The 12,502-nt window shown below is 33.0% G+C and overlaps 2 protein-coding genes across 8 annotated transcripts in view; one reads left to right on the top strand and one right to left on the bottom strand.

Annotated features, from left to right (window-relative positions):
* Window positions 1–8,000, top strand: part of LOC150095598 (small glutamine-rich tetratricopeptide repeat-containing protein alpha-like) — a 279,209-nt gene extending 271,209 nt beyond the window's left edge. For all 4 annotated transcript variants that reach the window (XM_090410599.1, XM_090410600.1, XM_090410601.1 and 1 more), the window contains 2 exons: window positions 7,267–7,376; window positions 7,475–8,000. In XM_090410599.1, coding sequence (XP_090266725.1) covers window positions 7,267–7,376; window positions 7,475–7,491 — 127 coding nt within the window. In that variant the 3' untranslated portion in view covers window positions 7,492–8,000. The remainder of the gene's footprint in view (window positions 1–7,266; window positions 7,377–7,474) is intronic.
* LOC150095599 (trafficking protein particle complex subunit 13) overlaps window positions 1–12,502 on the bottom strand; it is a 200,329-nt gene that overhangs the window by 34,793 nt on the left and 153,034 nt on the right. The window contains exon 12 of one of the 4 annotated variants that reach the window (XM_090410598.1): window positions 7,613–7,750. The exons of the other annotated variants lie outside the window; for them this stretch is intronic. Coding sequence (XP_090266724.1) covers window positions 7,742–7,750 — 9 coding nt within the window. The 3' untranslated portion in view covers window positions 7,613–7,741. Of the gene's footprint in view, window positions 1–7,612; window positions 7,751–12,502 lie in introns of those variants that run through there. 4 annotated transcript variants of the gene reach the window in all.

Genomic DNA, 12,502 nt, shown 5'->3' on the forward strand with positions numbered 1-12,502 from the left:
ATATGTGCTTGAGTTCAAATGTACCAGAGACAGCTTTCTCCACAGAAATCTCTACAGTTTGCATCATTTATATGTCGCCAAAGGGAGATCATGTAAAATTTGGTACAAATCTCTCTCCACTAAATGATGTGCACTGAATGAAGTTTTTATTAATCAGAACGAGACTTCTACAGAGGTCTTTTCCGATAATAAGTTCTAAGTTCTATATAGTACTTTCTTTTTCATGGCTTTTTTTTTTATGTTTAGAAATTATTGATGTGAGGAAATCAAAACCTAGAGAAACTTCTTAAAATACAATACTTCATATTTAATATAACCAAAATGAAAGGATATCATGGCAGGAACTGCCCTGCTTGGGAAATCTGCTTTCATATGAAGGAAAAACAGACAACTATACAGATGAGTAGAAGATCAAACTAGTAATGGATTTAATAAAACACTTCTTATATTAAAAAGAATATCTTGTTAAAACTGATGTAAATAAAATCAGTGTTCACAAAAATTTCTGCTTTATGATTGCAGATGAATTGCATTATAAATTGTGTATTCATAATTTCATTTTTTGTTGTTTTATATGAAAATTGTTTAAGTATAGTGAGATCCAACTGCAATTTTTAAAAACAAAAAATTGCTAACTGCACGAGTGTCATTTAGAACCCTAGGTGCAAGAATAATGGAACAACCTAAAACATAAATAGTTGCATTAAAGCAACATCTAGCCTTTAATTGTTGTCACGTTAATCAGTAAACATTGTAATGGAAATGAATGCACGTTCCCCTGGTGTAAAATTGAGGCAAAAACATTTCAGGAAGCAATTTGTTATGTGAGAGAGAGAGTGAGAAGATACCCCTGTCTTATGCTTTTTTTTTACATGTCCATAATTTTTTTTAAAAACTTACCTGTTTTTTTTATCTAAAAATTGCTGGTGTCAAGTCACATAACTTAAAAATCAACACCAATTTCCCAAAGCTGTGGTTCTGGTGTACTAGGGAGGGAAGAGTTTCTGTTCATATGTATGTACAGTCTCCTGCCTACCCTCAGATCCAGGTTGTTTATTCAGGTATACTCTGAATTCATGTTTCTGGCATGTTGGCCTCTAATGCATATTCTATCTTTTTTTTTCTTTAACAATGTATTCTCAGTTTTTTTTCATTCAGCATCAGACAAACCTATCCGGGTTTCTTATTCTTACGTGACGCCTCCAAGGACTCATTGTGGAAGGGCACTCTACTCTACGACATAAATCGCACATCTCTTACTACTTAATTCTCCACCCCGTAAGTGAAAATTCCCATCTCTATATTGAGACCAGCTAACTCATCCAAAACTGGGGGGCTAATTTATTTTAAGTGTTCATATCACAAAGGAATCAAATTCATGTCTTTTCTTACTCGAGGACAGTTGCATTGTTCTCCTGATTCTAAGGAAGCTTTTTTTTAATAGTGTACCAAGAGTGGGCTAATGTTTGGACAATACAGAACCCTTGCTTTCGAAACCAAATACAGTAATATTTTAGGCCTTTGATAGTGTTTTCATGAAATGATGAAAACCACTTATTGTTTAAAGACATTACCGGCACTTAAATTTGCATCAGCAATCTTTTTTTAGAATTATTCTGTTCTTTATTTTTTTTTGGGGGGGGGGGGGGATTTTCTGCATGGAGAGAGAGAGAGATGCGAGTTCAAATTCTTTTAGTGAAGTAATTTCATTAGACCTTTCATGTCAAGACTAACTTATCTGTAGACCTTAATCATTGCTTTCTATGCTTAATGTTTTTTGTTTTGTTTTTTTCCACAGAAACTTTGCTTCTTCAAAGTTTTTTCCTAACTGTAAAGAGCAATTTCCAGATCATTCAATAAAATACAGTACATTACAAAGAATCTGTTTATACAGATTCTGGTATAATACATACACCGTATTAATAATGTCAAATGTACACATAATTTTTTATCTGATTTTTGTCTTTCATATTTCATTTCTATAAATCTAACTGCTTCATGACAGCTGTCTGCATATGATTATTAAGCCTGATTTATTGCACTGTATGTATATATAAATTATTTCACATGCTTCTTTGAACTTTTTGATGCAGTTGGTATATGGAATGCTACATCTTGATCTGCTGTCAAATACAGTATTATATGATATTGGCAATTGCTTGCTCATCATGAGCATGATCATTTGCAGAGATGACCAGTATGGAGTATAAACTATTTGTTTGTCAGCAGCTGGCAAAGAGTAAATAATTTACGCTTAATTCACTTGAGATGAAAAGATAAGATTAGTGTGGATTCAGAGCCACTAGTTCCAGATATTGAAAATGTGTTTATTTTTAAAAAAACATTGAATAAACTGCACATAATGAATTTCATAGGCAGTTTATGTATAAAAGAATCTTATTCAATACAAACTGCTTATTAGAGTATTAAACAAAACCTGTAAATCCTTCATTATAGGTATATATTTCATATATTGACATGTGTGAGTATGTAAGAGTCGAGGAAGGGAGTCTGACTTTTCCTTTTTTTTTTTGGTTAACTTTTTATTTATTACTACTTCATCATGACAGAGTATTGTAGCAAAGATCTGATACAAATGAAGAGTCCACCCCAGTAGTGATAAAATACTGTACTATTCGTCATTTATATACACAGTGTGCCTTCAAGATAGGAATCAGGGTTCTCGTGAATGCATACCACACTGCATATGTGGTTGATTATATAATAATGCAGTACATGATGATATTTTTTGCCATCCCTAATCAGAATCTTACTACAGAGATTCTACTACATTACTTGATTTACTACAAAAAAAAAAAAAAAAAATCTGTTTACAAAAACATTTTAGATTATTAAGAGTGGCATTAGTCAATAGAAATTATACATTTTAAATCTTAACATTGCTGAAATTATACTCTTGTATTTGAAAATGTGGCATTCAAGCAATTCTTGCAACAGGTATAATTAGGAGATGACTTAAAGTCCATGTCTTGTAATGAACAGAGTTTGAAATGTGAACCAGCTGATTGTGTAAAATTTTGAATTTCATTGGTTTGACATATGTCCATTTATTTTTAACAGCATAAAATACTAACCTTGAATTATATGGTGGCTTTTTCTATTAGGGGAATATATTCCATACTAGCAGATAGGTAATTCTTTGTGTTCAAGTAGTATACATAAAACATAGGTTTAAATTTATGATAAAATATTATTAAGGAATTACACTTACATTAGGAAAAATTATTTTAGAATTTACACTAGGTTTCCTAGCTGTTGTCAATACATTTGAAAACAGCACTGAAATTGCCAGCGCATGACAATATATGCTATCAACTACAGGAGGATAACTCCATCTAAAACTTGCCTTAAACTTTCCCAATTTTGGGAAGTCATCCTAAGTAACATTCCTCATTCCTGTGTTTCTTAAAATTCTAATTATTTAAATTTGTTTCTTTGAATTCTAAGTCACAGATGGAGTTATTCTCCTGCATTTGATAGCATATATTGTCATGCATTTACAATTCAGGTGTTGTTCTTATTGTGTTTATCTCTTTTCAACTAGTATTGAAAGGAGAGTAATGGCATTGTATTGACAATGGCTAGGAAACCTAGTTGAAAAGTCTACAAATAATAATTTTTCCTAATGTAAGTGCAATTCCATTACTCTACTATTTTATCATTGTCGTCTGCAATTGTAGCTCTCATTATCAGTGGAGTGAATAAACTGAACTCCCAAATAGAATTTTGGTTGATTCCTCTTTTGTTCTATATTTAATTTGCCTATTCACTAATACTACTTATAAAATTAATAATTGTTCTGTTGGTTTGCAATTGTGAATATGCAGTGGATGACTTTAAAAGTTACTGCCTTTTAAACCAAATTTGTTAAGCAACTTTTTTGTAACATTTGATTTAAGGGATATGGTAATAAAACATTGTAGTGAATATTTCCAAACTTTCAGTTCCAGCATACCCCTTTTTAAATTTTAACTTGGGGGACGTTATAATATTTCATTCGAATATGAATCATTAGAAAGGTGTTTATTCTTCTTAGCCATTTACACTAGAATAAATTGCAAACTGGCAAAATATGCTTTTAATAATTAATACATTTTAGTTATGTGAATTAAATATGCATGCAGTAGAAACAAAAATTATGAAATTTTCAGTAATAAAGTTGATGAAAATGAAATCAGTTTGGTGAACTCTGGTTCTATTTGTGCATTCAAACATCCAGCTTTTAACCAGTGATCCATATTAAAAGGGTTTTAAAAAATGCAAAAGAGTAAGATTAATAATTGTATTAAATATTTTTAATATTAGACTGCACTTCAAGATTTGTTTGTTAATAAGTAATAACACAACTACTAAAAAAGTAAGAGCATTATCCATGGGTTGTATAGCATGTACATCTGTCATTACTTGTAATACAAACGTTATTAAACATGTAGATGCACTCAAAGCTGGTGGAAGTCATTGAGGACTATTAATATTTAAGATGCAAATGATTCTGAAATTTAGCAGAGTTATGACCACGTGAATCAGACTATTTGAATTTAAACACCATCAACCAGACGTAGTCGTAACAGAACCTTGGTTTTTCAAAATCTATGAAATGCAGAGTATCCTTACATGTCTGTTATTTCTTAATTTTCTTTGTCATACCAAGAGATACATTTTGTATCTCTTGGTATGACAATTACTTATTGTCATAAGTAATTGTCATACCAAGAATTTATTATTATAAATTAATTATAGAATAGACCTGCACTTATCTGTATAGTGTTCCATTTACCATCCAGTTTTACTATTAGTCTATTCCCCTGGGAAGTGGGGAAAGCCCAACAATTTTGAAAAACCTTATTTTATCAAAATTTATGAAATGTAGAGTACCCTTATATGTTAGTTATTTCTTAATTAATTTTCTTTGTCAGTAAATTTTGGAAATCTCCTTGTTTGGCCTTGAACTGTTTGTTCACTGTACTCACACCAATCTAACCAAGGATATTCATAAGAAATTCCTCTATAATCTCACTATTAGTTTTATTTTATATGCTGCTTGGAAAGAAGTCAAGGTGTACCGTAACGAGTTATGTGTTTGTAACCAGTATAAATTGGAGGAATACGATGCTCCCAAGGTCAGTGAAATTGCTGTGAGAAAGTAACTGATGGAGTTTGAAAGAGGCATTGTTATAGAATGTCATGTTGCAGGCCTATCTATTTAGCAAATTTTTGACAAATTAGGCCATCCCAGATAACAATCTATGATACCATACTGAGATGGAGACAATTATAAGCGCTACCCACCACACTCACAGAACGTGGCCATAAGGTGGTATGAAAGATAATATGTAAAGACCGCCATTCATCGGCCGACACGTTGAATGCAGAGTTCTGGGCATCAACTGGAACACAAATCTACACACCAACATTAAAAGCCAAGGCTCACAACATGGATTTCCATGGTCAGACCACAATATGCACCCCCCCCACACACACACACACATTACCCGAACCAACATGCAGTGTTGTCTTCGTTGGTTGCAAAGAGCATTTACAGTGGGACGTAGAAGCTTGGAAAGCTGTGTTATGGAGCAACAAATCAAGCTACATCCTCTACTCATGGACGAGTATAGGTATTGCAGATACCCAGTAAAAGTCTCCTACCAGAGTGTGTAACTAAGCTCAACTATGAAAGTCGGAGGTGACAGTGATGGTATGGTCCTGATTTGACTCAGATTTGTTTGTGGTGCCACGAACATTGAACTCAGAGGGGGTATCCAAATATTCTGGACAATGCAATGCTTTCTATTTTGTGGTGTTTCTGTGGAAATGACCATTCTCTCTTTCAACAGAATACCGTGTCATAAGGCTGCTGTAAATGTGTGGTTTGTGGACATGAAAATCACTACACTTGACTGGCCTCCATCAACCTGATCTCAAGCCTATTGAACACCTGTGAAGTTAAGGGACGTCCATCCCCTCATTGCATGTCTACAGGAAGAATGGTCCAAAATTCCCATTGATCGCTATCATACGCTTGTGGAAAGTATGCAGTTATCGCAGTGAAAGGCGGTCCTACATCTTATTAAGATAGGTGCCATGGCCAATTTGTTCCTCTCACTATGGTGTCTGTTGACTTCTTTCAAAGCAGCATATAGTACACTGAGAGCTCTACTCTAGGCTGGGAATTGTGGTATGATGACTTCAAAATTTTTATAGTTAAGGATTTTATTTAAAATCTAATTAACTTGGTTACCTTTCAGTGGTATTTTACAGCCGTGAGTATATTGAAATATACTGATGATCATTAAGTGGTATTATTTTTCTTATCTTTTGTAATTCATAGTTTGCTTCACATCTAAGGTCTTTTTAATAACCTAAAGAAAATATGCCTTAGCCTGGTGCGGCAGGGAAATGTAACAAAAATGGTAAGGTGGGATCCCACAGACCCACTCAAATAATGTAGTGCATTATAGAAATCAATATTAGATTACATATTTTTTAAGATTCTTCCTCACAGTCTTGTTCTATATCAGACTCATGATTACTGACTAATTCTACATCAATTTCACTATCATCATCTATAAGTTGATGTAACCCATCTGGTAAAAAAAAAAGATTATTCCCAAAATACCCTCTAAATATTTACGAAAATGTATTTGCTTATAGTTGGTATGTAAAAATATAGAAGACACAGCAGTAACGATAATATTTTAGTAGAATATACATGAAAACAACTTACGTTTCGAAGTAAATATATAGTCACGGTTTTGGTAAGATGGGGTCTGGTGGACCTCAGCACACTTCACACACTAATCTTGCTTGTGTGCAACAGCCTGTCGTCTATGGAGGGGAAGCTATACCTAGGCATAACTTACTGCCATGCGTTGTTAAAAAGTTATAGTAAATTTAAAATCTTTGGGGTCTGTGACACCCCCACCTTATGCTGGGTTAATAATGACACATATTTAAGCTTTTTTTTTTCTCCTGTCCTTAAATGCAGAGCAGTTTTCATGGCTCTCCTTTGCACTTGCCTTCAGCTGTTATGACATGGATGTAAATTCCTGTGTTCAAGTATTTTATGAGTGGGAGATCCTTACACAGAAAACCTGTGCCTTGGTCTTATTCACCCTACATAATACTAACTAACCAACCTTCCTCTTTTCACAAGTGCAAAATTAGGTTTTTGGTTAAAATATTAAAACTGTACCAGACCTATGATACATAGTGTTTTATTTAATTTTTACATGGTATTTACAGAGGGCAGCAATTAGCAGCTCAAATGCAAGCAGCTAATCCTGAGCTTGTTGAACAGTTGAGACGGCAGATGACTCCTCCACAAAGCCAAAATTCTCAGAATCCTAATACAGGTATTTAAATTATTTAACTTCTGTAGGACCCTGTTTATTTATTAAAAAATAATATATAATTTATCTGATTTACAAATTCTTATTTTATTATATTCCAGATTCTGCTAATCCATAGGATGTATTCTTTAATAATAGTATGAATGTCCAGACTTCTAAAGACTTGTCAAGTCTGTACAAGGAAGGGGGAAAAAGTCAGAAGAATGGAATGAAGTTGCCACAAACTGTTTTATTGGCTCTGGCCTTTGGAACCTCCCATCACTGCTGTTGGTGTTCTTTACTCCATTTTCTGCTCAAAAGACCCTTGTACAGAATATCTCTACCATGTACTATGTGCTGCCATATATTCAAGGATTAAAAAAGATGGGCTATGTTACCTAAGGGGAAAAGAATATATATATATAAATATATATAAATAAAAAAATCTCATGTTTTCAATCAATCAATCATTCTCATGTCCTGGTTATTGTACTTCTGAGGGGAAGGTTTATTTTGAAATTTGTTTCATTTCAGCACTCTTGAAATGGTAGCACATTATTTGTAGAGAAATTTGAAGTTTTTAAAAAATGGATGGAGAAAAGTTGTTGATTGCAGAAATCATAAATATATATCTTTTGAGGTTGCAAAGTGTGCCCATTTCTTTCATTGAATACACATGATAGGGTTTTGAACACAATTTTACATTGTTGTTGGATTTAAATAAACCTGCAAACAGTGGCAGTGCTGCGTATACAAAAAAAAAAAAAAAAAAATCTTTTTTTCCTAATCAGTAACCAATTTATTAATAAATAAATTTACATATTAAAAATATTTCACCACGAACTAACACCAATAATAAAAGTTTCGTATCTCACAGAAATAACACGCGAAAGCATACAACACACTGCCCAGCCAAGCAATGTCAGAATGACTTGTAACGTGTGCAATTGAATATCGGCGAGTCTGGCTGCATTTCATCAAACGCAATAATTCTGACACTGAAATATTTGTTTCGTGTAACGATAATTGAAGAAATATAATTCTTTTCATATTTTTAACAGTGACATTCGTCATAATTCAGCCTTGTATCTATAATAAATAAATAATTATATTATTTAAATGAAGGGGATATTAAATCCCACATCATTTAAACGCCGAATAAGAAACTCAGAGATCGGAATCGAAGAGTTTCATGCCGAATATAGTAAATAGTAAACTATAAAAGTTTCGGTGGATTGTAGCGCAAGCATGTAGTATAACGCTAGGGCAACTCATAGCAAAGGTGGGGCAAGTTCTGATCACTATTCTTAGTATTACCCATAATGTAAAACATCTCCTAGGAGATGTATGATGTTATACATTATGGTGGAAGGTCACTACCCAGACCTAGTGTTATACTATGTGCTTTAGCTTACACTACAATCCACCGAAACTTTTATAGTTTACTATTTACTATATTCAGCATGAAACTCTTTGATTCCCTTATTTGGCTTTGAAATAATGTGGGATTTAATATCCCCTTAATTTAAATAATGTTACATCGCCAATTTGCAAAAAATAGTTCACCCTCACCACGAACATGCACCAATAATAAAAGTTTCGTATCTCACAGAAATAACATACGATACAATGCCCAACCAAGCAGTGTCGGAATGACTTCTAACTAGCTCAAAGGAATATCGGCGAGACTGGCTGTAATTGGTCGAAAGTGATAATATCGACACTGCATTAGATCGCAGTGTGTTTGTTTCGTAATCTAAAGCGTTAATCGAACAATTCCAATTATTAACTATTCAATCACTGTCGAAACATAAGCTGTAACCTTTAACCTGTTGTATTGCATTTATATAATGTTGTAAGCATTTTTATTATTTATAAACACAAACAAAACTTAAATTTTTCATTTTTTTTCCTTGGGGGTGCTGCAGTGTCGCAGTGCTTATGTACTGGCCGCCACTGTCTATAAACCAATATAACAAGTTCAGTGACAGAATCACTTACCAGACTTTTAAACTGCAGCACTGCACTCTGTTTCAAAATATGTGCTTTACCAAGTTGTAAATAATGAATTATTTAATAAGCAAATACAATCAACTCTCACTATAGCAAATATTGCAATAATAAACCTAAGTTCTGACCAAAATTGTCACAGCTAAAGTACTATGCTAAAACAAATTCAGTATAGCAAACTATTTCTGTGGTCCCTACTGGTTTGCTGTAGTAGTGGCCTGTATTAAATAATTCATGCAAGACTGAAGTTCTAAAATGGTAATAACTACAAATATAATCACCTAGTTGCCTTTATTCAGTATTCCTCTGTGAACACTTTTGGCCAGATAGGTACTTAAAATTATAGGATACACTATAATTTTAGATAGGATAACCTAATGTTGATAGTGCTTAACATCTTTTTCAAAAGTATACCTTATTTAACAGCTTTTGCATTCCAGTGGTAATAAAAGCACTGCCAGGTTTTTTTTTTTAAAAAGCCCAGTTTGTCACTTGACATTGAAAAAGTCTTTATCATCTCTTAACTACAGTTGACCCTTGAACAACATAGGACCACTTATACAGAGATTTTTTCAATAAATATATTGGAAAATTTTTGGAGATTTGCGACAAACTGCACGGCTTAGCTAACTTTTTCAATATTTCTATGTCATGACTGCATAAAATATACACAAATCTATTATAAAATGTTAAAATTTATCAAAACTTAAACACACTTACAGGCAGGCGTGCATGGTGCCATTCAACAGAACCATAAAGATGCAGTATTAAATCATAACTGCATAAAATAAACAATTTATAATGATTCTTTAGTATATATATGCTAGGCTACCATAAAGCTGCTGCTTCATTATCAATGCATGAATCATTAAATAAATATGAATTTATTTTTCACATTATCTTTTCATTTGTGATATCTGGTGTTAGTAATACATATAAGATGTAGTGTTTTGTATCTTATAAGACAATACTGATGTAGTTACTGACAGAAAAATGATTCGTCATGCATACAGACAACGTAAACTTATGGTATCGATAAATACAGTACTGTAAATGTATTTTCTCTTCCTTATAGTTTTCTTATTCACATTTTCTTTTCTCTAGCCTACTTTATTAAGAATGCAGTTATAATATAATATATATAACATACAAAATGTGTGTTAATTGACTGTTTGTGTTATCGGTAAGGCCTTCAGTCAACAGTAGGCTATTAGTAAAGTTTTCGGAGGAGTCAAAAGTTATACATAGATTTTCAACTGCATGGGGGTTACTTAGTAGAGTACAATTGCCCTAACCCCACATTGTACTCTACTAAGTAAACATTATCATTGCAGTGGTAATATGTGAAAAAAAAACATGAAGTATATGGTTGCTTCCCAGGAGATCAAGACTGTCAGTTTCTGTCTCACTTTAAAATGTGCAAACAGGAACATGGCATTCCTAGTGACCAGGTGGAAATATGTTTTAAGAAAATTGCATGACAGGTTTTAGCTATCTAAATTGTTATAGTAAACAGCTCACATATCTTTACCATAATATCATAGTCAGTTTGAAATTGAAAATATTTAAATAGCTATGCTTACTATACACACTTAATAAATTGTAATTTTAGTTATTGAAGATATGTTAATTTGTACTTTTAAACAGCAGTCATTTATGATTGATTGGCTGTACAAATTGTTGACATCTGTGTAACTTCCAATTCTGAAGCTTTTACTCTGTTTGGATCATGAATGCACCTACTCTACAAATCAACATATAAGAGTGTTGAATGGTTGCCAGACTCCATTCTGTGACAGAGGAATTCAGTGAAACAACACACCATAGTATGAGGATGCTTCTCAAGATCTCACCAGTGCTGGCCTAGTTGGCTGGGTAGCTAGCATGACTGCTCCCCAACCAAGAGGCTGCAAGTTCAAATCCCACTTTGGGCATGGTGTATATATATATATATATATATATATATATATATATATGATTGCCTTTAGGTGGTATGTGAATTTCACTGCCCAGTATGAGTTCACTACCACACTTAGTGGAGGCTTGAATGGCTTAAAAAAAATCCCATATTTGGTTTCTAGATTAACTTCTGAATAAGGTAAAAAATAGATTAAAAAAATCTTTAGGACACCCATGATACTAATGTACTATAGGCTTACAACTTTTTTTTTGTGGGTGGAGAGTTGAAAAAAAAAAAAAATCCTGATTTCCTATATAAGAACATTATCAGATAATACATGTTTCTTATGCAGGGATTTGTACAAGAATATTAAAAACCTTCAATCCTGAAGAAACATTTGTAGTAGTACTTGGAAAAAACTGCACAACAGCTGTGAAGACTGTAACACATTAAGAATCTAATAGCATAATGCATCCAGTGATGCATCATCTAACAGTATCAAGGTTTCAAATATTGTGGATTTTCTGCAAGTATGATGACACTACATAAAGTTGCAATTCACTGCAAGGAGTAGTATACACTCTGAGATACTAGCAAAAAAAAATTGAATTACAGCTAATCAACAGTATTGTATCTAGAGAGAAACCTGGAACTTAATCTATTCAAATGTAGAATAGCAAATAGTTCAAATAATAATTCCAAATTCACTGCCATGTGCTGATCAGCATGGTGAAAGCTCTGTATTTAGATAAATAAAGCCGCTTTTGTAACCAATGACTGCAACTGGTGTTAACTAGTCTCGTCTCACCTGTGATTGTTTTTTGAAATTCAAAGCTTTAAGTTTGACGCAGCAACTACTTAACCTCTTAACATACAAAGACGTCTGTGACACATCTTTTGTTTATTGCACCAGAATTGATTTTGAATTTTGGTTTCACATATAAATACAACTGAATATAGACGCTAGACAATCTTGTGCCTATTTCCTTTCAGCCGAGAAAAGTTGCCAATGGCATGTATCGGCTATTTCATTTGCGTTTACACAAATTCATCATTATTTTTCAAATAATGATGAATTTGATCCAGCAAATCACCCTCGCCCAAAAAATTGGCAGAAAAACGACCGCTTTCTGATTTTTAATTGGTACGTTAGGGGGTTAATATGACTTGAATTAAATGAATTATATACGAATCTCAATGTGACTCTACAGATATTCTTCTGCTACTTCATGTGAAAGAA

This window comes from Typopeltis vanoorti, chromosome 20 (assembly GCF_054136105.1).
Source record: "Typopeltis vanoorti isolate ZY-2024b chromosome 20, IOZ_Tvanoo_1.0, whole genome shotgun sequence".
In the NCBI taxonomy this organism is placed as follows: domain Eukaryota; kingdom Metazoa; phylum Arthropoda; class Arachnida; order Uropygi; family Thelyphonidae; genus Typopeltis; species Typopeltis vanoorti.